A 25,889-nucleotide genomic window follows, 5' to 3' on the forward strand; every position below is an offset into this window, starting at 1 on the left:
CTTCCGTCTCTCCTTCTGGTGCCTTCAGTCTGCCCTGAGATCAGACAAATGGCCAGCATGCATTTGTGTCCTTTTCTTCCTGGGGTACTTGAGACATCATTGTGTAAAGATCAGGGACTGGAGTAAAGGTACTGCTAACAATCACTTTCCATGCTCGTACAGTGTAGAGCAGTTCTTTCTGTGGCCTTTGCAGAAGGTGGTGGGCAAGCTTCCAGTAGGCACGGAGGCCAGCAGATCCCACAGCTTTGGATCTCACGAGGAGCTGAACAATTTGTAGCCTGCCGATGGCAGAGGTGCTAAGAACCTTCTCTGGCAGCCTGCGCCACAGCGATCAAAGAGGAGCTCACATTTTGGTACAGTTCAGCATTTCTTCACAGGGAAAGCAAGTGCAGAAAGTGGCGGCCTTCACTTTGCAAGGTTGTTTTAGCAAACTCAGATATGAGCTCTTTAAGGTTTTTTGTTTGTTTGTTTGTTTTCCTAATATGCTTCTGTGCTGCTGGTTGTCAGTAAGAGGGGAAGATTCTTGTCTAGAGGTGAAGGAGCACAGAAACTCAGTGTTGATGACTTGATGACTTTAGATCATTAAGATTGTACAGAATTCCGAGAGTGCTCAGACACCAAAAATACTAGAATCTAAATGATGAACTATCTGTTGCACTGATTACTAGTATTGTGAGCTCGTCTCGGTGAATACTGTCGCACACTTGTCCAGGGCCAAATAAAACACCATCAGTCTGAGAGTGAAGTGCTTCAAAAATGGGTAAAATGGATTCTCTGTTGTGTCTTACCTCTCCTTATATATTCACTGCTAACAGCCTATCACAGAGCGAGGGGGGCCTATAATGTCACAGCCCGAATTTTAAAGAATGCCTATTACAACAACTGCAAAAGAATGGTGTGAAAGAATGCAGTTTAAAGCAAGAGCTGCTTCCAAAATCATGTATTACCATGATGATGCAACAAGACAATCCTGACGTTTTCAGAGAATCCCAGAAAGCAAAACCTTGCTTCACTCTCCTGTTTTCTTACCGCTGCACGTGTTCTTCCAGTTGTTTTATGGTAGTACTGGTTCCAGAAGCTGCTAACAGAAGGTCCTGCAGTTTCTGTGTAGAAGCTGATACTTCTCTTTCCTTACTATCTAGGACAGTCTTCAAGTCATGAACACAATGCTCAGACTGAATACGCTGTTCTTCAGATTCCTGTAACTGTAAAATAGCAGTGAGAATCCTCAGCAGCCAGGTTAGGTTCAGTACAGAGAACTCAGTGAGCGCTGAAGAATTTGAATATTGCATGTATCTACATAAACCCTCTACCCAGAGTACTGGAATCGTTTCCAATTCAGTCAAGCCTTCATTTCTCTTAGCAAATGAAATGTAACAGATGATATTTCATCTTCTGTGACACTGGCCTCTCCCATCTGTACAAAGGATTTTCTATAACACCATTATGAGCAATGACACTGCCAATCCTACCTTCTCAGTGACTAGTGACATACTGTAACTACTTGTTTGCTATTCTATCAAAAATACTAACCAACTATTCACAGCTCAATAGTACACTATTATGGTAGATGTTTCAGAAAAAAAAACAAAAACAAAAACAAAAACACAGCTCTCATAGAGAACAAAAAAGAAAAACTCAAATTCAGCTGTCCGGTATTTCTACTTTTTCTCAGAAATCAGACACCATACTTGGCCAAACCAAAAGCAATAACCTGCTGAGACACCAGGTTATCATCTCTGTACCTTGGTTTTCACCCTGTCCAATTCCTTTTGCAAGCGCAATTTGTCTTCCTCAAGGTCACTGCGGTAGCGTGTAGTAACTTCAAGGGAAGCTTCTGACATAGACTGCTTTTTAAGAGCATCAGCAAGCTCCTGCTGCAGCTGTCTGATCACACCCTAAGGAAACAGAAGAACATGAGGAAAAACATGAAACTTGACTTTACTCCTTTAAACTGACCATATTATACAATTCATCCATTTACCGATCCTCCTTAATTCTAAGAGAAAAAACAGTGAAGCACAACAAAACAACATGATTTGGTCCTATGTGTATAACTTATGCCTGATGTGCTTTAGAAATACAAATTCATTTTATGCATTGAAACATTTTAATTTCTTCTAATTGTATAGCTTACCTCTCTTTCTACTTTGTCAGTCTCATATTTAAAGACTTGTTCCCTTAAATCAGTACACTTGGTATTTAATTCCTTGTTTCTCTCTTCCATGAGGTAAACCTGCTTCTCACAATCAGCTCTGAGTTTGTTGAACATTTCATGAAGTCTGTCCTGGACATCATTCATAACCTTTTCTTTGATGGTCCCCTTGTTCTGCAAATCTTCCAGCTGCTGACGGAGCAGAAGGTTTTCACTTTGGAGCTGGGCCAATCGTTCCTGCATAGACTCCTGCTTTATCATAAATTTACTGACTTGGTCTTTCTCAATTTGTCGCGCATGCTCATTTTCTTTCGCTTGACACTGGGCTTGATTTAAGTCTTTTTGCGTCATTTCTAAAAGCAGCGTTTTTTCCTGAAGTGTTTCTTTCAACTGGTGAAGCTCATTTTCTAGACTGTTACCTTTGCTTTCCATTTTACTCAGCTGCTGAGACAAGCTCTTGTTGCTGTCTGGCACATCAGAGAGCTCATGATGGAGCTTGTCTTGTAAACGAAGCCGTTCATCACGTTCTCTCTGATATGGTCTTTCGGCATCACTTCTCAATGACTGATGACGTTTGAGATCTTGGAGCACTGCATTCAAGTGGGAATGGAATGATTCAAGCTCTGTTTCCAGTCTGTCTTTGCTTTCTTTTGTCTGTTCTAGCTTGGTAGTTAGCATTGCCAATTCTGCCTTGAGTAAATTCAGCTGTCCATTGTACTGAAATACTGCTTGTGTTAAGATTTCCTCACTCAGTTTAAGTTCCTGTTTTAACACACAGAATCAAAATGCAGGATTACATACTCGAGGCTGGCTGGCCATGCTTCTTTTGATGCAGCCCAGGATATGGTTGGCTTTCTGGGCTGTGAGGGCATGCTGCTGGCTCATGTCCAGCTTGCCCTCCACCAGCACAGCCCCAAGTCTTTTTCAGCAGGGAAAAATCATTGTACACATTCAGTTTATACAGCTTAACTTGCAATTTCATACTAAGCACCCTGAAAGTTATTTCTAAGGGAAGGTCATCTTAAAAGTATTGGAAACAAGGATTCGTGCACAAAAGATGCAAGTGAAGCTGAACTGCACTTGTCTCCTCTACCGGAAGAAAAAGTAAATGAAGTTTAACTACAGGGGCTTTGATACAGCGGAACAGAACCCTGCAGACGGTCATCCCCGTTGCTATTGCATCGGCACCAGAACGCACCGTTGCTAGGCGCTTCCGGCTGTGACTGAGCCCGCACGGCCGCACGCTCCTGCTCTCCGCGGGCGCGTACGCTCTTAACATCGCTGCGGCTCCCTTGCTGGGAGTCGGAGGCTGCTCTGCTGCCTGTTTATTGGCTATGCCTTCCTGAGCGTACGGCGCCTTTGCGCGTAGTGCTCGGGACTCGGCCCGGCCAAAATGAAAAAGTTTTTTAGCTTCTTCAAAAAGAAGAAGAAAAAGGATCCGCCGCCCGGCAGCACCGCCTCGGCGCGTCCCGCCGGTGCGTGTGAGCTCAGCGGCAACGACCTGAGCGAGCTGCACCGCGGGGCCGCCGCCGGAGACCTGGCCCAGGTGCGGCGGGGGCTGCAGGAGGACGAGGAGCGCGACAAGGCGCAGAGGTAAGGGCGGCGGGCCGGGCCGGGGATCCCCGCTGCCTGACCTGGCTGGGACGGGCAGTAGCGGCCGCTCCGATGTGTTTATGTGTCTGGTGTTAATCTGAAAGTTGAGGAAAGGGCTTCTGCTCCAGATTCTCTGTAAGATTTCAAGTGTTGGTTGCTAAGCTGATGTCTGCCTAGTATACACTATTAAAATGTGTCTGTAGCCCACAGACACGGAAGTTCAACTTGAAAAACTGAAATGTTTGTAAACTTTTCTCAAAAGAGAACCCTTGTTATTCCTGTCTTCAGTTCCACTGACCAGGAACCGCCTGTGTTTTGTTTCAGAGGAGATCTGGCTGTTATTTCCTTTGTTAAATTACTAAGCAGCTTTACTCCTCCTACGGATAAGTATTTTACCCATGGGTGTTCATTCATAAGAGTGGCTGTATTTGTAAAAACTGGACTGCAGAGGGTACCAGGCAGAAGTAAACAACCTCATAGATCTGGATGTGAATCTATCAAATAGACGTGTCCAGAGTATTTGAGTATGTTACGGTTATGCAAAAAGTAGAGTATGTTACGCTTAGTGAATATGCAAATTGTTTTGGCTATGATTATGTCTAGGATGGATAATACAAGGCTCTTATTATTCCATTAAGTGTTGTGTGCAGCTGTGGGATTATTTTTCCCAAATGCATTTCCTCTTTTGCTTTCCATAGTCTCAGTAAAGACCTGACTGAATATGAAGACCATGACAGCACTGGGGAAGCTTGTGCAGGTGCCACGGGAGGCATCCCAGTGCCGATGACTCCTCAGAAGGCAAGACCTGCTGGCTTTATGTTGGGTGCACCTGCTTTGAGCAGAGAAGGTAGGATACTTAACTGTGGTAGAGCTAATGGGCAGAATCGTGGTGGCCCCTTCCTTAGGTTAGTTTGCATCTTTTAAATTTACCGTGCTCAGTGTGGACTTCAGTGAAAGCATCAGGTGGACTGTCATAAGAAGTGTTAGGAATGTGTTTGCTTGCTGCTAGTTTACACTGCATCTCCACGGGCTGTGGGGACAGTTGTGATTTGTGTGCACTACATCCATCTGCTCATACAGTTGTCGCTTTCAGCCCATCAAGTTGCCCATTTATTTAAATTTTCCCTTTAGCAAGGGGGAGGAGGGAAGAGAAGGAACAAACTAGGTTAAAGTGGCATTGTGTTTTTTGGGTGTGCCATTTTACTCAGAGAGGCTCGTTTAGATTGTTGTTCAGAACATCCAATTGCAGAAGCTGTAGTTTCATCCCAAATGGTAGTTTTATCTTCTGTAGCGGCGAAGCAGCAGATGAATTGCAAGAAGATGCATCTTTTGTTGATTACCGCTGGATTTCTGTCACTTTGTTTTAATTTTAATAGTTGCACCTGTGTAAAGCTCCTTTTTTGTGAGAGACAATTTCTCACCTTCAGGTACAATTGCTTTTGTTTGTGCTGTGGAGACATGAACAAAAATTGTCTTGGAAAAGTAACTTCCTGAGCAACAACAGTACAGTGTTTGTATGTACTGTATCTTTTTGGACATGGTTTGATTTATAATCAAAGTAATGCTTTTCTTCAATTAGTTTTATTTAAAATGAAAAAAAAAGAAAAAGACAAAAAAAAAGACGTTGTGATCCAGAAACACTGTTACATTTTCTCATTGCCATGTAAATATAAGAAATACATTCCTTCAGTGAGTCTGTAAGATCCAGGCAGCATTTATAAGCTCACATTGCCCTAAAGGAATCTTAGAAAGTTGCTATTTTAATATGAAAGAAATTGCCTTGCAATTTACATTTCAGGCCCCAACGTACGAGGTTTTATTTGTTCCTTATTTTTAAGGGTTTTGTGTGAGAATCGTGTCAGATGGGCAGCAGACTGTTGAAACACAATTCATTGCTTTTTTATTATAAAGACTGAGAAATATGAACAAAGGACACATGGCATATTTTTTCTTCCCGGACTTATCCCAGATGGAAGAATAGATTTCTAGACCCATGTGATGTTGCCTTTGACGTAGGAGCAGTTGCTTTGAACTAGACAGTGGTTGAAGAAGTTTCTTCGTAGGTTGGTTTTGAAGTTTTGTTTGCTTGTTTTTCAGTGGGGCTCGATGCAGTTGGTTTAATCATTGAAATACTGTTTTCACCCAAACTGTTTCAGTCAGTTGCTACCTTCCGTGCACGTAGATAGTTGCTCTGGTTCCCCACTGTAAGGACTAACAGGCCTGGGTTAATTTAAAATATGTGACTTGAGGGTTTCTTCTTCCGAGTAGAGGGTACATTTACACTAGATATCAGGAAGAAATTCTTTACTGTGAGGAGGATGAGACACTGGAACAGGTTGCCCAGAGAGGTTGAAAATGCTCCCTCCCTGCAAGCCTTCAAAGCCAGGGGGGGATGGGGCTTTGAGCAGCCTGGTCTAGAGGGAGGTGTCCGTGCTTATAGCAGGGAGTTGGAACTAGATGATATGAAAGGTCTGTTCCAACCCAAAGCATTCTGTGATTCTTCCTGTGCTCGGTCTTTTAAGGATGACCCCAGCAGAGGAGTGGGAGGGCGCAGAGAGAAGGTTTATTAGCACAGTAGAAACAATATTGGAATTAATTCTGCAGTCTCTGATTGCATCCACAGCCTGCATCGTGAGAGTCCTTTTAATATGCCACAGTAACAGTCTTAAAAGTGTCGTTTAGGGGAGAAGCCAGGATGCTGAGAGAGGGACCAGAGAAACACCCACTTTGGAATTCTTTTATTGGCTTTTGCTCTTCTCTATTATTTTTCCGCAATGTAAAATTTTGACCTTATCCTTTCTGCTCCTTTTGTACTTTCTAATTAGAAGAGAAGATTCTGAAGAATGTTGAACAGGTCAGCATTTTTTAACAAGTTTGCCCATGATTATTTGGATGTCAGAATATGAACCTTTTTATTACTCACAGCCAAATTGGCTTCCAGAACATACTGAATGACCGATCTCTTAGGTTTTGAGTGGGAGTTTATTTTTGAGAATAACAGTAGTTGTGCTGTTCCTATTCCTAGTATGTCTGCAGTGACGGTATTGTTAGCCACTGCAGCACATACTGGTGTATTGTTCAGTGTTTCCCTGAGTCCTTTGCAGTTGGACTTGATGATCTTTAAGGTCTTTTCCAAGCTGAGTGATTCTATGATTAGAGGAATTGTCTCAGCATTGCAAAACTCTTAGAAAAGTAAACTAGCACTTCTGTGTGATTTATATCTCCTGAGGTCAGACAAAACTTTTTCTGCGTTCCCTCTTAAGGAAACGGAGAAAAGCCAGAAGGGATGAGAAACCATCTTGAGGTTCTTTTCAACCCAAGCCATCCGATGATTCTTTTGAACTGTCTCTTAAGTGTATGTTTCTGATAGTAGCTGTTTTTCCACACCACTGCATGTGTATGTGATAAAATCCACGTAAGTAGGACAACCTTCTGCTCCAGAGAAAAGTAACAGATTTGTTGTGAAAGAATTTGATGCCAGGATGGTGTTCCTCAGTTTCTCTTTTGGCACACAGATGTACATGTGCACACAGATGCATGTCATAGTCACAGTGCATTCTCCCAGTGCTGTAGCTTTGTCTGTGTGCTTTTTGTGTTTTCCAAACTTCTGAGATTCCACATTTATTCTGATGTCACTGTTGTCTGTCCTTTCCATGCCTTTCCCTTAATGGATGTAGGAATGCAACGGTCTCCTGAGCAGACACTGAGAACAGGCGGGCGAATCAAGGGAAGGTATTCATTCTGCACAGTAGTATTTTAAATACGACGTGTCTTGTGATGCACCAATACTTGCACATCATAGGTGCTTATTATCTTGCAGATCTGTATCTTGATGATTTAGGCTCTATGAGTTAGAGTGGATTTGGGGCAGCTTTTGTCCTTTTGCATGTTTTGCATGAGTCCCTTATTACTGAATTTGGCGTTTGCTTTTATCACTTGTGATAGTGTTGGTTTTGGGGGTTGTTTGTTTTGTAATCTGTTCTCCTCTTGCTTAGAAATGGTGATGTAGGCTTCATTAAAGTGGAAACGGGTCCCTGGAGACTAGATCTCATTTCTGTGTCAGTGCATCGTGGCTGTGATTTTGGTGTTGCTGAAAGCTATCTCATCTAATTCCTGTCTCGCCTTGTAAAGGATAGCGGGACCTGGTTTTGATCACTGGCAATGTTTATTATATGTGGAAAGCAGAATTTAATGAGCTGTTTTCCTTACTCCTAGTGGTACTCATTGAAGATGTAACTGAAGTCATTCGTCCGGAGTTTAACTGTTCCACGCAGCAGCAATTTTCTGTTCTGCGTGGAAAGTTAGCAGATAGAGTCATAGTACTGAGTTAGTTATTTAGCTTTACTTGCAGCAGTATTCCGTTAGCATTTAAGAATGTTCAGTGTTTTCTGTAGTGGAAAATATCAAAATTGTTAGCATTTGAACCACTTAAGATGCCCTCAGATGGGAAGTTTCAGCCTCTAGGTTTTCTCTACGTGAGACTTGTTTGAACATTTATACTGTATTGCATCGTCAGAAAGCTGTGTTCAGATGAGGGAATGCTCTCACATGGACTGCGTTTAGGAAAGGGAAAATTTGTACACTCATTTGTAGGTTGTTAGTAGTAACACTTCATTTTGTTATAATATTTAGCAGTTAGTTCAGAAACTTCAGGAATTATGATTTCTGTGTGGAGATCAGATATGTTTGTTTTCCCTTCTGTGCTGGGAATCAAAAAGTCCTTCTGTTATGTCTTAGTTGTTTAGAGGTGTTAGCTCTTCAAAAGCTGTGTTCCTAGGTTGCAGTTTTCAGTAGTACATCAGTGACCTGAGGGATATACTGCAGGGCACTCTCATCAGGGTTGCTAATGATGTGAAATAAGAGAGGCTGTTGGATATGCTTCAGCACAGAGCTGGCATTCCGAGGGACTTCAGTGAGCCAGGGAAACGGACTGGCAGTCATCTTAAGAAATCCACCGAGGGCGAATAGCAAGATGCATTTGGGGTGAAAAAGCCCCTTCCTACAAAACATGATGGGACTGCGTGGCAGGGGAGCAGCTCTGCTGAGAAAGGACACAGACGTGGCAGAAGGCAAGCTGAGCATGAGCCAGCAGGGTGCCCTGGCAGCTAAGAGCTGCAGCTTGGGCTGTGTTAAGAGTAGCAAAGCCAGGAGACTGAGAGAAGCGATGGTCAGCCCCTGTTTGGCACTCGCTTGACTGTGCCTTGGCTGTAATTTGAGTTCCTTCTAAAGGAGCGGTTGATCTTTCAGTAGCAAGCTAATTCTCTAGGGAGCCATCATATTTGTGAAGGAGTATTTGCCCTGTGAGAGGGGGCTGAGAAAATGGACTTAGTCAGCCTGAAGAAGAGGCAGCTTTGAAGGGCCCTAACTGCAGCGTCCCATGCAGATGAGAAGACAAAGCCAAATGCTTCCCTGTGATACTTGACAGGCAGTGAAGATGGCAAGAGGTGTAAATGGAAGCACGAGGGTTTCTAACGGGAGATGAAAAGTGTTGCCGTGATAAGGATGGCAAAACAGAGAAGCTGGGAAGTTTCTCTTCTCGGAGGTGTTCAAGACTAGACTGAATAAAACCCTGACCGACTTCTCCTGACCTCAAAGCTGAGCTGGCTTTAAGTAGTTGGCTGAGAGACTTCCGGAGATCCCTTTTGACCTGACCTATCCTATAGTCTTAGGTGTGAGTTACTGCCTTCACTGAACTGGTAAAAACTTGTAGTATAGCATGCCCTGGTAATGCTCCTTTTGTCTCACGTATATCATTTTTTGATTCACTGTAGAGAAATGCTGGTGATTCTTCTACCTAGGGAGAACCTATAGCTCCTGAGTATGCTTTTTGATTTTCTTTATATTTATAAATATATCTATTTATAATCCATAGCAAGGTAGGGCAGCAAAAAAAAAAAAAAAAAAAAGTAGATATTGTCGATATCTCTGATTTGTTTGTTATTATTTTATTTTTACAATTCAGTATGATTTGAAGAAGTATTTGTTTTGTAAACACTTTCCTTCATGCTGTTTTTATTGAATTGGCCACTTCAGCTTTCCATACTAGTATGAACTGTTTTCCATGTTAAATGTCTGTATTGGTTAATGTTTAGTATGCAAGATCTAATTTCAACACATCGATTTCTATTTGAACAGCAATGGATGACATTTCCCAAGGAGACTCAACAAGGTGAGTCTTTTGAAAATACCAAATGCTTATTTGGGGATGATTTGAGAGGACCAGTACTTACTTTGCTTTGTTTTTGGAGAAGATCTGAAAAAGAGGGCAGTAATGACAGTTGGCATACTTCTGAGGAAGAAGAACTGGATTTTACAGCCAAGGTATGATGCCTTTAGAGGAAAATAGTTGTATAAAATAAGTGATTTGAAGGCAGTTTCCTCTGAGATAGAAGGAAACTCTTTTTCCATCCTATTCTTTTTTTTTTTTTCTTTTTTTCTGTATAAGAAGAGTCTCTCATCTGCCAACCTTTCTTCCGCTCTAAGTTTTTCCTAAAAACTTGTTGCTTTGGCAGAACATGCAGTAGATTTGTGGGTTGAGGCGAAAGAGGAGTAGATATTTAGATAAACTACCCCATTGTATTAGTTGTTCATCGAGTGAGATTTGTAAACCCTAGGAGCTGATAAGTTAATAACTAACCTATTCTGTTCTCTTTCAAACTTCACTATTGTTTCCCCTAATTTACATGATAGAATGATAAAGAACATGATAATGGAAAAGAACATTTATTTATCAAAATCTAGTGAAATTGGTATCACCTGGTTCTCTTTCCTTCCTCACTAGGTTCCTTGAGTGCTCAATGCTTGAGCTGCTCAAATAATTATTCTTTATTTCTTCCTTCCTCCTGTGGGATGACATTCCATGCTTGTATATGATCTCACACTGCATGATTTTCTTCATTTTTTTGAATACCTGGATTTTACTCTTTATAAGCTCCATGTGCTGATCCTGCTGTTTTTATGAAAGTTCCTAAGGATTACCAATTTTTTCAGTGATGTCTGGAGTATTTGGTTTGTTGAACTGGGATTCTGCAGTGGTTAGGAACTTTAGTTTGGTAGTTCAGCGCACTCTGTAATGCTGGAGATGTAAGCATGTGTACTTTAAAATTTATTCTATTTTCTTGCACTGATTTTTAGGGGAAGTGATTCATATTTCTAGCATTATTTTGAAATTTACAGACATTTCACTAAGTGGAGTTGTAGTAACTAATTTATTCTTCAAGCTTCAGGAACTTTAATTTATGCCAAGTGTAGTTGTAGTTTACCTATGGATTCAAATACTTTCTTAGAATTGCTATGCATCTACAGATAGTTTTGAATAGTCACTGTCTTGTATACAAGAGGAATGTTTGTGTAATTAAAGTTGAAGGATCTAGCAAGCATCTGAGTCCTTTCAAAAGGGGACAGCCTGGTTGAAATTACTGTTCAAGATCTGATGTAAGTAAAGGATTTTCCTTAGAACAAAGAAGCAAACAAAACCAGACCAAATAATTCTTTTAAAATGCATTTTTATTTGCAGAAGCCACAGAAGCGTAAGTTGAGGATGTTAATGAATGTTCTCCAAAAGTTCAGGAATGTTGGTAAGTTATTTGGATATATAATACAATGACATACAAAAGTGAACTTGCTAAGTAATTTCATTTGGGTTTTTGCTGTTGTTGTTGTTTTCACTTGGCTGTAATAATTGAGGAAAGTAGTGTTATAAGAACAGAACAGATGGTCATTTCAGAGTAAAACAAGTAAGATAATGAAAATGACGATACCGAGTCCACTCCTAAGCCTTTGTGTCTGATGTGTCCTTTCCCCATCCTGCCCTTACCTGGCTTCTTTTCCATACAGTCCCAGATGACTATTTTCCTGTGTTTTAAATGGGTAAAATGCCTGTTGCTATTTATATAACCCATTTGATTCATATTCCTCTTTCCTTTTCTCATGCTTTAAGGAGGTGGTGATTATTCTAGAATTGAAAACCTTAAGTCACAGAAGAAAAGCCTCAAACAAAAAGAACCAACAGGTGCAAATCTGAAGAGAGGAGAATGCAGAGAGTTGTTGAAACAAGATGTCTCAGATTCAAGCAGCCTTGAGGAAGAGGAAGAAGTGGAGGAAGAGGAAGAAACTCAGTCTAATGACATAATGGAAGAGGAGCAGAGAGGTAAAATAGAACTTAAAGAAGAAGTTGATCAGAAATTGGGTTATCTTAGTAATGCTGAGAATGAAGGGGATGCCCAGTGTGGAGCTGGAAGCGTCTCCAGTGATTCTCAGAAAATACTTAAAAAAACTGAAGAAAAGATTGAAGAGTCTGTTGATACTCCTGTGTCTTTTATAGATGTACGTTACGAAAGGTTGCATGATGAAAGCTGCAACAAGAAAAGCATGCTACAGAAGATATTTAACAGAAATCAAAGACCAAGCTCCTTCATGAATGATGAAGATGCTGAAGAAGGGCAGCGTAAAGAAATACGTATTAAATTCCAGGTAGCACTAAAACAAAAATGTGTAAACCTTGGCCTAGATAGATGTGAGGAAAATCAAAGGGCAGCATTTTCCTCAAGCACAAAAGTAAGTGTACAGGGATGATTCAATTGCAAGGGTTTGTTGAGGGCAATACAGGCAAGCAACAGTAAACTGTATTCCTGTTAATACTTATCACATAACTGTATTTCAATCATTGTATTTTGATACTGAAAATATCTTGCTCATAGCCAAACTCAGACATTATTTTCAATACTTTTACTATGAGACTGCAGAGGTTTTGAAGGAAAAAGATGGGAAACTTCACTCTTTCTGGAATCTGTGGACTTTCTGTTACGTAAAACTGAGGGAATGGATAATGCCCGTTAAATGTTGGACCTATTTAGTGGAATTCATGGGGTAATGACTGGAACTGAAGAAACAAAAGAAAGTTTTGAATGAAATTGAGGGCAGGAAACTAATAAAATTGTGAGCTAGGTAGGCAGAAAGAAGGAATGACTTCCTGAATAATATCAATGAAACTGCAGTTAGATTGACACAAGGAAGTGCTTCTCAGAAGTTTTGCATAGCCAGAGATGAAGTTTACAGCCTGAGGCTCTGCAGTTTAATTGTGCAGATTCCCACTAAAAATTGTAGGCCTTTTGAAACCTTGTTGCACTAGGCTTCATTTTAGTTTTACTCATGAAAACCGTTTTCCAAGCTGTTAATGGGTGGTGAAGTAGATACTGATTTCTGTGCTTTTCATCTGTTTTGGTCAATCTCTTTTAGAAGGAGTCACCTAAATGGAACGAAGAAGAAGAACAGGAGAAGGAAGTTACTGGAAGGAAGCTGCAAACGGCAGTTTTGGGGGGTATGACACATTCTGTTTGCAGTAATAAACATCAAGTCTGTAAAGCATCAGAAGACACTGCTAATAAGAGAAGTGAGTTTAATTAAGTATTGATCCTGATTGCTCCTCTATAAGTGCTCAGTAAATTTAGTAAATGATGATTATCCTCAAAGATAATAAACTTTCCTGTTCCCTGTCAACCCTAGCCTGCTGTGGTAGAGAAAGTTTACAGATTTTATTCCTTCTTCTTCATTCCTAAAAATCACAAATTGTGGTGCTGGGTTCCATATGATTGTGTATGATGCAAGTTTCTTTATAAATTTAGTTGCTGTGTTTGCCTTGATGTGGTCGGAACCAAACAAGAAGCTAGTCTACTGTATCTCGTGTGTGACAATATTGTTTCCCATTCTGATGGATACTATCAGATTAAAAAACTGGTTTTTCAGGGCTTCAGCCAAGAGCAGACCTGAGTCAAACTCCAAGAAGACTTTTCCAGTATCTAACCTTGTTCAGCTGTAAAATGCAGGAGATCATGACCGGTTCAGAGAGAGTTGGGTGCTTTGGTACTCACCGCAGGGTGTCAGAGCAGAAGATCCTATTTCCATTGTCTGTCTCCAGAGCACAGCATGCTGTTGTAGATGTTTTCAGAACGTGTGTAGCTATTGGTCAGATGCTGCACAGAAGGTCTGGCAGAAGCACTCAGGCTGCATGCTCTTTTCTCTTTGTGCATTTTATGTTCAAAGAGATTTTTTTTTGCAAAAACATGAATAGTCATCATCCAGGCTGGAATCGGCAGTTATGGCTTTTCAGAGTGGATGCCATTGCTCCTGTCTTGCTCATTCCTGCAACTCATTTCCTTCTCATTGCCAAATATACCAATCTGTAGAGGGGCAGTAGGAATCATGTCCTGTGTCTGATTCCAGGCTAGGAATCTTCAAACAAAGCTGTCCAGGAGCTGCAGGTGGGACAGAATGGGCGATTCAGAGGCTTATGCTTCATTTAGCATGATCGATTATTTAGCTGGCTTTTTCTCTACCTCTGTGGCAGTTGTTTGAAAACATGTATTGCATATGCTCTTCCAAAGCCATCCTCTCATGTTTTGTTTAAACTGGCCGCTGAGTTTAGAGCTAGGGGAAGGACATGGGAAAGAGAGTTTAGGTGGGAGGTAGTGAGTGGAAGTAAGTTGGCAGGTATTCCTTTTGGTTGGGAAAGAAGAATAAAAGCGAAGCAGCTAGATCGTACGTTATACATGGGAGAGTGTATGTCTAACCTTCATGGGTTCTTAGTTTCTTCATTCTGATATATGTGAATTTAAGTATTTGTTAGCGAGATACAAAACAGTTCCCTATTAAGGTCTTAGAATTTCTACAACGAGCCCCCAAAATTTACAAATCAGGTGAAAGCCTATATAAGCAAGCATATGAAGTAGATGACTAGATAGAGTTCAGAAACCTATTGCAACTTCTAAGTATGGAATGGAAATTGCTCCAAGCTGTCTGACATCCTTGTCTTGGGAAAAAAGGTACCGTTTCTTTTGACGACAATAGAGGTTAAACTTCCCTCCAGAAAAAATGTACGCGTGTTTGCATAAAGAAAAGGAGATTCTCTTCTGCGGTGATAGTGTTTCTGTAAGATGGATGAAAGATGGTTAGAATCATTGAATTATAGAAGCGGACTGGAAAGGACCTTTAAAGATCACCTAATTGCAACTTCCCTGCTGTGGGTAACCTGTTCCAGTGCCTCCTCACCCTCATCAAGAATTTATTCCTTATATCTAATCTGAACTGTCTTTTAGTTTAAAACTGTTACCCTTCGCTCTATCAGTACAGGCCATAGTTAAAAGTCTTTCTTATAAGCCCCCATTAATTAGTGAAAGGCCATGATACGGTCTCTGCAAACTCTTATATTCACCAACTCTGTCAGCTTTCTTCATAGGAAAAGTGTTCCAATCCTCAAATTGTTTTTTGAGACCCTTCTCTGGACCTGCTCTAGCCAGAGATTTTTTGTGCTGGGGGCCCCAGAGATGAACTCAGTGCTCCTGGTAGGGTTTTGAAAGAGTGGAGTAGAAGGGGACAGCCATCTCTTTTGGCCTGCTGGCCATGCAGGGCCTCTTTTTTTGTGGCCCAGGGTGCAATTGCCTTTCTGGACTGCAGGCATGCATTGTTAGCTTATATGTAACTTTAATCCAGCATCATCCCCAAGTCCTTTTCCACAGGACTTCTCCCAGTCTGTGCTGATGCTGATGATTGCCCAACCCAGGTGCAGGATCTTGCACTTGGCCTTGCTGAACGTCATAAGGTCCGCTTCTCTAGGCTGTCAGTATCCTTCTGGATGTGATCTCTTTTCACTGACATATCAGATAAACCACTTGGCAGCACTTCCCTATCTACCAAAGAATACATCCATCATATTTCTCCAATGTAGTGAGACGAGTGTACTGTTTGAGCTCAGGTCAAAGGTCTTAATTCAAGGTAGCTAACATCAGTTGCTATTTCTTTATCCTCCACTCTAGTCACTCCATAATAGAAGGTTGTCTAGACCCTGGAAAGTACCTCCTTTCTTAACGCTCTTTAAAAACAAGTGTGGTGTTTCTATTTTTCCAATCACTGAGGGTTTTACCTGACTGCCACCACTCTTTAAATATGGTGGATAGTGACTTAGCAACCTCGTTTACCCATGATCTTGGAGGTCTTTTCCATCCTTTGTGATTCTGTGTATTCTAGCTGAGTTCTAGTTTTGTCTGTTTTATGCAGTAATGTGAAATGTAGTCCAATGATGATATAGGACATAGCTAAGTTAGACAGGAAAAACAGTCTTTTCATAGTTCATTTTATGTCAGCATTTCATGTATTTTCTGTTCATCCTTCCTTGTGTCTTTTATTTTAAGTCCATGTACTTTCTCGAAGATCAGGTATTAAGAAGTAGACGTGCAAGTTTCTCTCAAACTTGTATATTTGGGTTTGGGTTTCAGCAAGCTGTATTTCTTCTGCAAAGCGTTATAATTCCTATGGTACACGTATTTCTAATTCTAAAAGGGTTAAATGAGACCCTTTGTGGCACAAAACAAGGAGAAATGAAAATAGCTAGAGGAATCTAGCCAATTACTGTATAGCATACAGTGTGTCATGTATGTATAAATATATTTCTACATATCACAGAATCACAGAATTATCAAGGTTGGAAAAGACCTAAAAGATCATCCAGTCCAACCATCACCAATGCTTCCCAGCTAAATCATATCCCTCAACACAACATCCAAACGTTTCTTGAACGCCCCTATGGTCGGTCGGTGACTCCACCACCTCCCTGTGCAGTGCATTCCAGTGCCTGACTACCCTTTCTAAGAAGTAGTACTTCCTAATGTCCAGCCTGAATCTCCCCTGGCGCAGCTTGAAACCATTCCCTCTAGTTCTATCACTGATTACACGAGAGAAGAGGCCGACCCCCAGCTCTCTACAACCTCCCTTCAGGGACTTGTAGAGAGCTACAAGGTCTAACCTGAGCCTCCTCTTCTCCAGGCTGAACAATCCCAGCTCCCTCAGCCGCTCCTCATAAGGCCTGTGCTCCAGACCCCTCACCAGCTTCGTAGCCCTCCTCTGAACGCGTTCCAGGGCCTCAATGTCTTTCTTGCAGTGAGGGGCCCAAAACTGAACTCAGTAAACAGTAAACCATTTGAGATTCTTAAAGGTGTATTTCTGACCATTTGTACTGATTTTTCATCAAATTTCCCTTGTGAATGAAAGGGAAAATGCCCTGAGAGAGATTAGTTCACACAGATGCATCTTCAAACTGTATTATAATATTATGTTCAAATTGTAAATCATACACTTGAGAAGCTGTGTTAGTTTGTGCTGTTTTCTCACAAATGCACAAAAAGTACAAAAGGATGTACTCTAGGTATAAATACTTTGTAATAAGTCATGTTCGTTATAAAGATGTAATTTTTTCACTGTAGGTGAGTGCTCGGAATCTATCATTCATGTGTCGTCATCAGCTGAAAAAGAGATGGTCAAGGATGCCAGTGCAAACTATGGGAGGCAGGTATGTGAAACCAAATATTGCGAATTATAATCTGAATTGATAAACTGTATTACGAGTTAAAAGAAAAGAAATCTTGGCAGTCAGGAAACGGCTCTGCAAAATGAGTCTTGCACATGAAGTTCGTATCACCTGATGTTAGATACTGTCTTCTTATGGTTGTATAAAATGCTTGCAGTTGTGATGGATACATACCATTGTCCAGGTCCATTTCCAGCTGGTTTGCTTAAACACTGACCACTGGTTTTCCTTGTGTGCAATTCTGAGAAACAGTGCAGTCATGTGATGGTTTTTTGTTTTTTCCCGTGCAAAATGCATACTCAGTTGGGAGCAAAATTTTATATCATGCGATTATTTCTTTGACAAAGCATGCCAGCTTTTCCTCTGCATGTGAGGAAGATCAAGTAAAGACCTGAAATATGGTCTGTCAGTGCTTTCTCTGCCCCTGCAGACAAATATATTCTTGTCTGATCAAGTTAGTAAGTGTTTGAAAATATTTTTTTTTTTGAAGGCCATTATGGAGGAATATAAGCTAGGCATCCTGTTTGTATTGGGCATACGGGACTGGGTAGGGATCTTCCGTGAGTGTCTGGAGTCTTCTGTAATACCTCAAGGGAAGTGGAGGAAGTAATATCCTTGCTCAGATGGGAACACAAACCAAGGATACTGTTGCAGGGACTGTGAAGTCAGAGATAATGAGAAGGCTGGAGAGAGGAGCTGGTCAGTGGGCTTGAGGCATGGTACAGTTTTGATGGACGTCTCAGTTCTTGATTTTGGGCCAAGGGCAGGAATGAACAGGTTTTCCTAGTAAATATTGGTCTTGGGAGATTGGAATGGAATTTAATACTTCTGACTCTGGGGAGCATAAGTGATTGTAATGTAGCCAGTCCCTTGTGGTGGATAGTAAAAAAGCTTGTTATGATCACTCCCGCTATGTTAACTCAACTAGCAGGGGGTTTAAAGTGAGTCAGTAGAAAGTAATGGAGTATGGGAAAATTTGGGCAGTTGTGTTTTACGTTGTTACCGATTGTTTTGTTGGTTTCTGTTTGTGGTGGTGGTGGTGTTTTTTTAAAGTAAAGTACTAAAACATAAACTGCTTGGTGATACCTTTTAGCCTGCCTGCTCTCTGTAGTTGGTAAAAGCAATGCTTGTGTTCGGAGAACTCCAGCTGAAGAAAAACTATTGTTTCTAAACTAGATCCTTCTATTTTGAGGGAAAAATAAATAAGGTATCTTTATTTTGTTGTTGTTGTTGTATGATGGGATGAGTTTGCAATGTAAATTATATGGCTTAACCGTCATTTCATTTTTCTTGGCAATTCTTCTGTCTTTACCTGCTTCCTTAAGGATAAATATGTTTTGGAAACAACCAACTTGATAGAAAATACAGCACATGAAAAGCAGACTGACAAAGCAGAAATTTCTCATCAGGAAGCCCTAGCAGAAAATGAGGAATCCCACAGTGCTGACAAGCAGTTAAATCTAAAGCCGTGGGAAGAGAGATACGAAAGGATGTGGGTTGAAAAAGAGAAAAGGGAGCTGAAAACAAATTTTAAAAGCATTACGGCAGAGTTGAAGCAGCTGTTTGGTGAAATTAATGAATCTGAGGAAACTACATCCATTGTGGCAGAAGTGTCAGGAGATGACTTCAAGGAAGAACTGAAGAGTTTTTGTGTTTCATCTAGTGTGACAGAGTCAAGTAATAAGTCAGAAAGTAAAAGTGAGTTTGGAGATGTGAAACTTAACGTAGACCTAAAAGAACCCAATACAGAAATTGTTGTTCCGAGTCTCAGTGTCCTTCCGGATCACAAGAACTTAAGTGCAAATGTGGAAATTCCTGAGAGAATACCAGATGAAGAAGGCTGCACTAATTACACAGATAATTCAGAAGTACATCTAGCAAGAGCAGAGGAAACGGAAGAAAATGAGAATGGGATTGGTAGGAACGTAGAGGTAAGTCCTGAATATTCCCTGAGACATTGTTTAAAAACAAATAGTTTGGATGACATCTCTAATATTCTTCCTCAAATAAGACCTATTTCCACAAATGATGAAAGTACACTTGGTTCTGTAAGCAAGAAGAAAACTGGCAAGGACATCTGTCTTAGTGACAGTGTTTCCAGAGACTGCCTTATCAAAAACGAGGAAATAGGAGAAACAGGAATCGAAAATCTTTTCCCACATGCTCAGCAACCTTGTGGCATGCTGGAAAGGAATCTGGACAAAGAACTAAAACAAGACGTGGAAAGATTTAAGAGTAAGGTAGGAATGCTGCAAATGGTATTCCTGGCTTTGGAAAAAGAGAAGATACAGCTACAAAAAGAGGTAGAAGTTCACCTGCTGCTCCTTATTCTTTAGTCTTTCTCAGTATCAATGGTCCTGTTCATGTTAGCTATTGATCATTAAAAGAAGTTGCTTTGTGCAAATTGTTTTTTTTTGTTTTAAGAGAAGAACGTTACTCATAACTAAGGAAAGCGGTGGAGAATTGTGCTTTTCCCCATAATGTAGTCAGAAGGTTTTGAGAAATCAAAATGTATTGTTTCAGTTTGACAATAGGTGACAGTCAGTTCCAGTGTAAGTAGTCATCACCTCATTACCATGAAAAGAAATTCATACAAGTACACCAGTTTTGATTGTCGATCAGGAAATGAAAATAGCTTCTGAACAGGGTCTTGACTCATCTCTTCGTTTGCTGTGGTTTGTGCATGGTGTGCCTCTCACTAGAACTCCTGATTGCTGTGAAGCTGTTTCTGCTTTTGAGTTCAGTTTGGTTTTTTCCTCATCATCAAGGAAGTACCACATCGTACATCCACTCATATTTTGTGTTTCTACAACTACTGTTGTGTAGTCCATCTGATTTCTTATCCATCAGTAATGCTTTTATTGTTTCTTTCCTAAGGGCTGCTTTGCTTTTTTTGTTTGTTTGTTTGTTTGTTTGTTTGTTATACTTCAAATCAAGAGTGAATTCGGAGTATATTTGTTGACTAGGTACATTTTGTAGAGTAATGTTTGTGAAAATTCTTTTTTATTTTACATTCTTTTAAAAGTCAAGCTTAGGTTATTTGGTCTTGGATCTCATTTAGAATCAGAAAAATATACGAAGCTGAATTTTTCTCTTCATAGGTTGAGCAGGAGAAAAGGAAGCAGAAACATTTCAAAATGCAAGCAGTGGAGAAACAGGAAGGTCTTGATAAATCTGATACACCATCTGATACACAATCTGATATTACCCATCAACCAGTAAAAGAAAAGCTTGCTCTAAGGAAGAACGAAAAAATGATAGAAGAAAAAAACACAAAGAATTCTTCATCCGAGGAGAGACCAAAATTACTTGAAATGCCAGTAAAAGGGTAAACTTATAAAATAACCCTTTTTCAAAATTCCCAAACATTTTTCAAAATTCCCAAACATCTGTAAATACAAGGAATCCATGTTTTCTTTCTCTGTAAAATCTCAAAACAGTATTAGCTATACATGCGTAAATCTTTCTCCTTTAGAATAAGCAGCTTAAATACTGATGTCACAGCCAATCTTTTGAACTACTTGTTAGCGGTTGCTGATACTCATTTTCCAGAATTAGTAAAGCAAATTTCTGGGGGCACATAAACTGTGTTGTTTTGTTGTTTGTTTTTTTTTTTAATCATGTTAGTCTTACCGTGTCTAAAAATCTCTTTGGAACACTGCCCTTATCCTTTAATTTATTGAAAGAAATGAAAATGTTACTCCACACGTGTTAAGCAGTTGTTATAGTCTTAGGGAAGGCTTCTCAAAAGTTTTTGATTCGTCTTGGATAAGTGATGTGCTGTTTTATTTGTGTTACTTGCAGTCATTATGAATCTGTACTATATGGATAATGATCAACCTATTGAAAACAGTGCATTTTTGTTAGTAAATGTTTATGGTTTACTGTTCACGTTTACCTATGTTGACGTGGAAATACATGATGAATTTTGTACATCACTTAATGGCTTATTTGTCAGTCTTGTACAGCTCATGTATAAGATGTCTTCCACCACTAATGGAATGAAATTAGAGTTATGTTAAAAGTTTAAAATCGCAGCAAAACTTCTGTATTTGGAAAGGTGTGACATTTCTACAGTTTAAGTTGTTTCTCCAGGTTCACGATGTGGCATATTTACTTTTTTGTCAGCGCTTTAATTCCTCAAATATTCTCTTTTAAATCCCAGATTTTCTTTGAAACGAGAAGAGGAAAAGAGACGTAGAGCTGAAACACAATATGAAAAAACAAGAGAGCAACTAAAGAGGAAAGGGGATCAATATGCTAGAGAGACAGAGGAGAAACAACAACTTGAGTTGCGTGCAAGGAATTTAGAAACTGAATTAATAACACTGGGACAGCTCAAGAAACAGGTATATTAAATATACATCTTCTGTTTTTCTGTTTCTTTCAAATTGATATTTTACGCTAGTATGTTCATCTTGTTTGTGAAAGAGGCATTAGATAATTATCTTGGTACATTTTGAGAGCCATTGTCCTGAAACCAGAATGAACAAACAAGTTTGTGATACCTTTTCTCATTTTTCAGAATTCTAGTTTGGTTTGTGCTTCAGGCAAAGCTGCACTTTGAGTTACTTTTCCTAATTACTACTACAGAACTCTGCGCGCATGTGTGTGTAGATGTACGTTTATTGATTGACTGATGGATTGATTTTTCTTCAGAAGGAAATTGCAGTTACTGTTTGTAGTACTCTTTCAAGTATGCTTACATGAATATAAATTTAGGCCTAAATGTTACTGTTTACCTGATAATCTGTAAATTGCCTCAGTTGCCTACAATCAAGACTTCATTCAAATACTTTCTTAGAAGGATTCAAATACTTTCTTAGAATTGTTATACATCTACAATTTACAGACATTTCACTAAGTGGAGTTGTAGTAACTAATTTATTCTTCAAGCTTCAGGAACTTTAATTTATGCCAAGTGTAGTTGTAGTTTACCTATGGATTCAAATACTTTCTTAGAATTGCTATGCATCTACAGATAGTTTTGAATAGTCACTGACTTGTATACAAGAGGAATGTTTGTGTAATTAAAGTTGAAGTATCTAGCAAGCATCTGAGTCCTTTCAAAAGGGGACAGCCTGGTTGAATTTACTGTTCAAGATCTGATGTAAGTAAGGGATTTGCCTTAGAACAAAGAAGCAAACAAAAACAGACCAAATAATTCTTTTAAAATGCATTTTTATTTGCAGAAACCACAGAAACGTAAGTTGAGGATGTTAAAGAATGTTCTCCAAAAGTTCAGGAATGTTGGTAAGTTATTTGGATATATAATACAATGACATACAAAAGTGAACTTGCTAAGTAATTTCATTTGGATTTTTGTTGTTGTTGTTGTTTTCACTTGGCTGTAATAATTGAGGAAAGTAGTGTTATAAGAACAGAACAGATGGTCATTTCAGAGTAAAACAAGTAAGATAATGAAAATGACGATACCGAGTCCACTCCTAAGCCTTTGTGTCTGATGTGTCCTTTCCCCGTCCTGCCCTTACCTGGCTTCTTTTCCATACAGTCCCAGATGACTACTTTCCTGTGTTTTAAATGGGTAAAATGCCTGTTGCTATTTATATAACCCATTTGATTCATATTCCTCTTTCCTTTTCTCATGCTTTAAGGAGGTGGTGATTGTTCTAGAAGTGAAAACCCAAAGTCACAGAAGAAAAGCCTCAAACAAAAAGAACCAACAGGTGCAAATCTGAACAGAGGACAATGCAAAGATTTGTTGAAACAAGATGTCTCAAATTCAAGCAAGCTTGCGGAAGTGGAAGTAGTGGAGGAAGATGAAGAAACTCAGTCTAATGACATAATGGAAGAGGAGCAGAGAGGTAAAATAGAACTTAAAGAAGAAGTTGATCAGAAATTGGGTTATCTTAGTAATGTTGAGAATGAAGGGGATGCCCAGTGTGGAGCTGGAAGCGTCTCCAGTGATTCTCAGAAAATACTTAAAAAAACTGAAGAAAAGATTGAAGAGTCTGCTGATACTCCTGTGTCTTTTATAGATGGACGTTACGAAAGTTTGCAAGAGAACATAACAAACATGTCTCCAACAAGAATGAATAGTGAAGTACCTGTATTATAATATTATGTTCAAATTGTAAATCATACGCTTGAGAGGCTGTGTTAGTTTGTGCTGTTTTCTCACAAATGCACAAAAAGTACAAAAGGATGTACTCTAGGTATAAATACTTTGTAATAAGTCATGTTCGTTATAAAGATGTAATTTTTTCACTGTAGGTGAGTGCTTGGAATCTATCATTCATGTGTCATCATCAGCTGAAAAAGACATGGTCAAGGATGCCAGTGCAAACTATGGGAGGCAGGTATGTGAAACCAAATATTGCGAATTATAATCTGAATTGATAAACTGTATTACGAGTTAAAAGAAAAGAAATCTTGGCAGTCAGGAAACGGCTCTGCAAAATGAGTCTTGCACATGAAGTTCGTATCACCTGATGTTAGATACTGTCTTCTTATGGTTGTATAAAATGCTTGCAGTTGTGATGGATACATACCATTGTCCAGGTCCATTTCCAGCTGTGTAGTCCATCTGATTTCTTATCCATCAGTAATGCTTTTATTGTTTCTTTCATAACTGCTAGTATGCTGTTTTGTACTATTTGAACCAAATAGATGGGCTGTGAGTGAGAATATGAACTGTTCCTATGTTTATAGTGATCTGTAATAGTATAGTGTTGTATATGTAACACACTGTATTGTCTATAGGTCAGCATGCAAATGGATGTTACTGATGACACTGATTCAACACGGTCATCTGATACAACTACAGACGATGCTCAGTTGCTAACTTCATCTTACAAAGAGGCTGTGTTGCTGTTAGAACAGCTTAGCGTGGATTGTACTGGTAAGTTTCTAAATCACTTTGTCTTCTGTTAAAAGTTCCTCTTTTAAAACTCTTGTTTCCTTGTGTACCTTCACAGTTCCTTAGTTTTCTATTTTGGTCCAATATTTATAATAAAAAATGACTATTGCCCATACCCTGCTCCCCAAAAAGTGCAGACTCTTGCACTGAATGCAGGATTTACCTCAGCTAACCTCAGATGTCCATCCACGTTGTCAGCAAACACACCTTACCTACCACTGGCTGTGTCTCTAGTCGGACTTGGAAAGGCAGGTTCTTGTAAGGTACAGACAAATTCATTCAAATGTAGCGATCATAAGTTAGCAAGACCAGTCTTTATTTTTTTTTTTCTTTTTCCTGTTTATGCCCCCTAATAAGTAACAACAAATTGCTTCTCAGTTTTTGCTGAAAAGAAAAAAAAAATCTGTAATAAAATGTTGTAATATGCTTGCATATATACACGTAGCTTGATATAAATGTAAGCAATACTAATTTTCTTAATGTTTGCTAAAACTTCATTAGGCAAATATGGATTAATTTTGGCCAAAGACCGTATTCCCACCCACCTGAACTCTCACTTTCACTCTTCAACAGGACAGGAGATGAAAAAGTTCAAGAAATGGGATTAAGACAGGGCCATCACTAATTTTTGTCACGGGCAAAACAGGCTCCACTTGGTGAAACTTAATTTCATTGTTTGCCAATTAAATTGGGGAGTGAGAAAGATAAAAATATAAGTAAATAAAACACCTTCCACCCACCACTTTCTCACACGTAAATTTGCTTCTTCACTCCAACTTCCTGAGCAGTGCAAGGAGGATGGTGGTTTTCCATTCAATGCATGGCAGTTCCTCTCTGCCTCTTCTACATCTTCACACATTTTCCCTGCTCTAACATAGGTCCTTCTACAGGCTAAGATCCTTTAGAAATTACCAATCTGTTCCACAGTGGAGTCTTCATGAGCTGCATGGTGGACATCTGCTCCAGTGTGGCCCTTCCACGGGCTGCAGGGAAACACCTGGTCCACTATGGTGTGCTCCACAGGTTGTTTGGGAATCTGCTCCCTCACCTGGAGTGCTTTCTCCTTCCTCTTCCTCCTTCATGTTACCTTTGTTTCCACTGCTCTTCACATTCTTTTTTCCCTCCTTCTCTGCCCACCTGGTGTTTTTGCCCTTTCCAAAATATGCTTTCTTGGAGGTGCTGTAAGATTGGCTGATGGGCTGAGTTGTAACCTGTAGTGGGTCTGCTGGATTTATCTGCATTTGGCACAGTCTTTTGGGTCTTTCTTTTAGAGACTTACCCATGACTAAAACCTTGCCACCTATACCCAATTCAGCAAAGAATTAAATAGATTGTACACTGGGAACTATTTATGCATATGTGCAATTTTGTGTATTTTTTGACTCCATATAGATCCTGCTATTTTGCTGAAAATTCAAAACATACTTCTTGAGTATGAACAGAGAATAGATTATGAAAGAAGCCGCAATACAGCTCTCTGGAGAGAAGTCAGGAAGTTAGAAAGTGAAAAAGAGGAGTCAAGGTTAGTTGCAGAACAGTCTGAAGACTTGAAATCCATATTATCTCAACAAGAAATGGAATTGAAAAATGATATCCAAAGCCTCGAGTATGTAATCCTACATTTTGATTCTGTGTGTTGTCCTGGCCACGTTTTAGAAGATGCTGATGGTCCAGCTATCAACAGCATACCAAGTCCCACCACTGAGCCATGTCCCTTAGTGCTATATCCACGCATCTCTTAAGTACCTCTAGGGAGTGGGACTTACAAGCATCTTTAAGAGTTGTGCTTCACAGGTTTTGTCTTTGTACCTTCTGTTTTTGTATGAAACTAGGAATTACGGCAACTCCACGGGCCGCACACTGAAAGAGTTTAGTGGGTGTGTTTGTTTGATTGCAGGTCAAAT

General features: G+C 39.8%; 2 protein-coding genes across 2 annotated transcripts in view; one reads left to right on the top strand and one right to left on the bottom strand.

Moving 5' to 3' along the window:
• Window positions 1-40: 40 nt before the first annotated feature.
• Window positions 41-2,833, bottom strand: LOC140247304 (ankyrin repeat domain-containing protein 26-like). Its single transcript, XM_072326817.1, has 4 exons — window positions 2,138-2,833; window positions 1,746-1,898; window positions 1,030-1,205; window positions 41-317 (listed from the first exon to the last, which is right to left on the bottom strand). Exons 1-4 carry the CDS (start codon window positions 2,831-2,833, stop codon window positions 41-43), a joined length of 1,302 nt encoding a protein of 433 aa, XP_072182918.1.
• A 379-nt stretch (window positions 2,834-3,212) lies between these two features.
• LOC140247306 (uncharacterized) overlaps window positions 3,213-25,889 on the top strand; it is a 36,433-nt gene continuing 13,756 nt past the window's right edge. The window contains exons 1-20 of the mRNA XM_072326819.1: window positions 3,213-3,218; window positions 3,579-3,748; window positions 4,447-4,595; window positions 7,426-7,461; window positions 8,573-8,587; window positions 9,884-9,917; window positions 9,997-10,069; window positions 11,265-11,325; window positions 11,688-11,897; window positions 12,072-12,220; window positions 12,986-13,067; window positions 17,002-17,087; window positions 18,431-19,408; window positions 20,207-20,433; window positions 21,271-21,454; window positions 22,298-22,358; window positions 22,721-23,119; window positions 23,340-23,425; window positions 23,829-23,967; window positions 25,378-25,591. Of these exons, the coding sequence (XP_072182920.1) occupies window positions 3,213-3,218; window positions 3,579-3,748; window positions 4,447-4,595; window positions 7,426-7,461; window positions 8,573-8,587; window positions 9,884-9,917; window positions 9,997-10,069; window positions 11,265-11,325; window positions 11,688-11,897; window positions 12,072-12,220; window positions 12,986-13,067; window positions 17,002-17,087; window positions 18,431-19,408; window positions 20,207-20,433; window positions 21,271-21,454; window positions 22,298-22,358; window positions 22,721-23,119; window positions 23,340-23,425; window positions 23,829-23,967; window positions 25,378-25,591 (3,359 nt within the window). The remainder of the gene's footprint in view (window positions 3,219-3,578; window positions 3,749-4,446; window positions 4,596-7,425; window positions 7,462-8,572; window positions 8,588-9,883; window positions 9,918-9,996; window positions 10,070-11,264; window positions 11,326-11,687; window positions 11,898-12,071; window positions 12,221-12,985; window positions 13,068-17,001; window positions 17,088-18,430; window positions 19,409-20,206; window positions 20,434-21,270; window positions 21,455-22,297; window positions 22,359-22,720; window positions 23,120-23,339; window positions 23,426-23,828; window positions 23,968-25,377; window positions 25,592-25,889) is intronic.

Source organism: Excalfactoria chinensis, chromosome 1 (genome assembly GCF_039878825.1).
Source record: "Excalfactoria chinensis isolate bCotChi1 chromosome 1, bCotChi1.hap2, whole genome shotgun sequence".
Classification (NCBI taxonomy): Eukaryota; Metazoa; Chordata; class Aves; order Galliformes; family Phasianidae; genus Excalfactoria; species Excalfactoria chinensis.

Bases quoted from the DNA above. Each gene is read 5' to 3' on its own strand.
- LOC140247304 (XM_072326817.1), bottom strand. From the start codon at position 2,833: ATGCTAACTACCAAGCTAGAACAGACAAAAGAAAGCAAAGACAGACTG. The intron at 1,206-1,745 runs GTACAGAGATGA...GCTATTTTACAG, and splicing joins TGGACAGGGTGAAAACCAAG to TTACAGGAATCTGAAGAACA. The intron at 318-1,029 runs GTAAGAAAACAG...GCTGTGGCGCAG, and splicing joins CTGGAAGAACACGTGCAGCG to GCTGCCAGAGAAGGTTCTTA.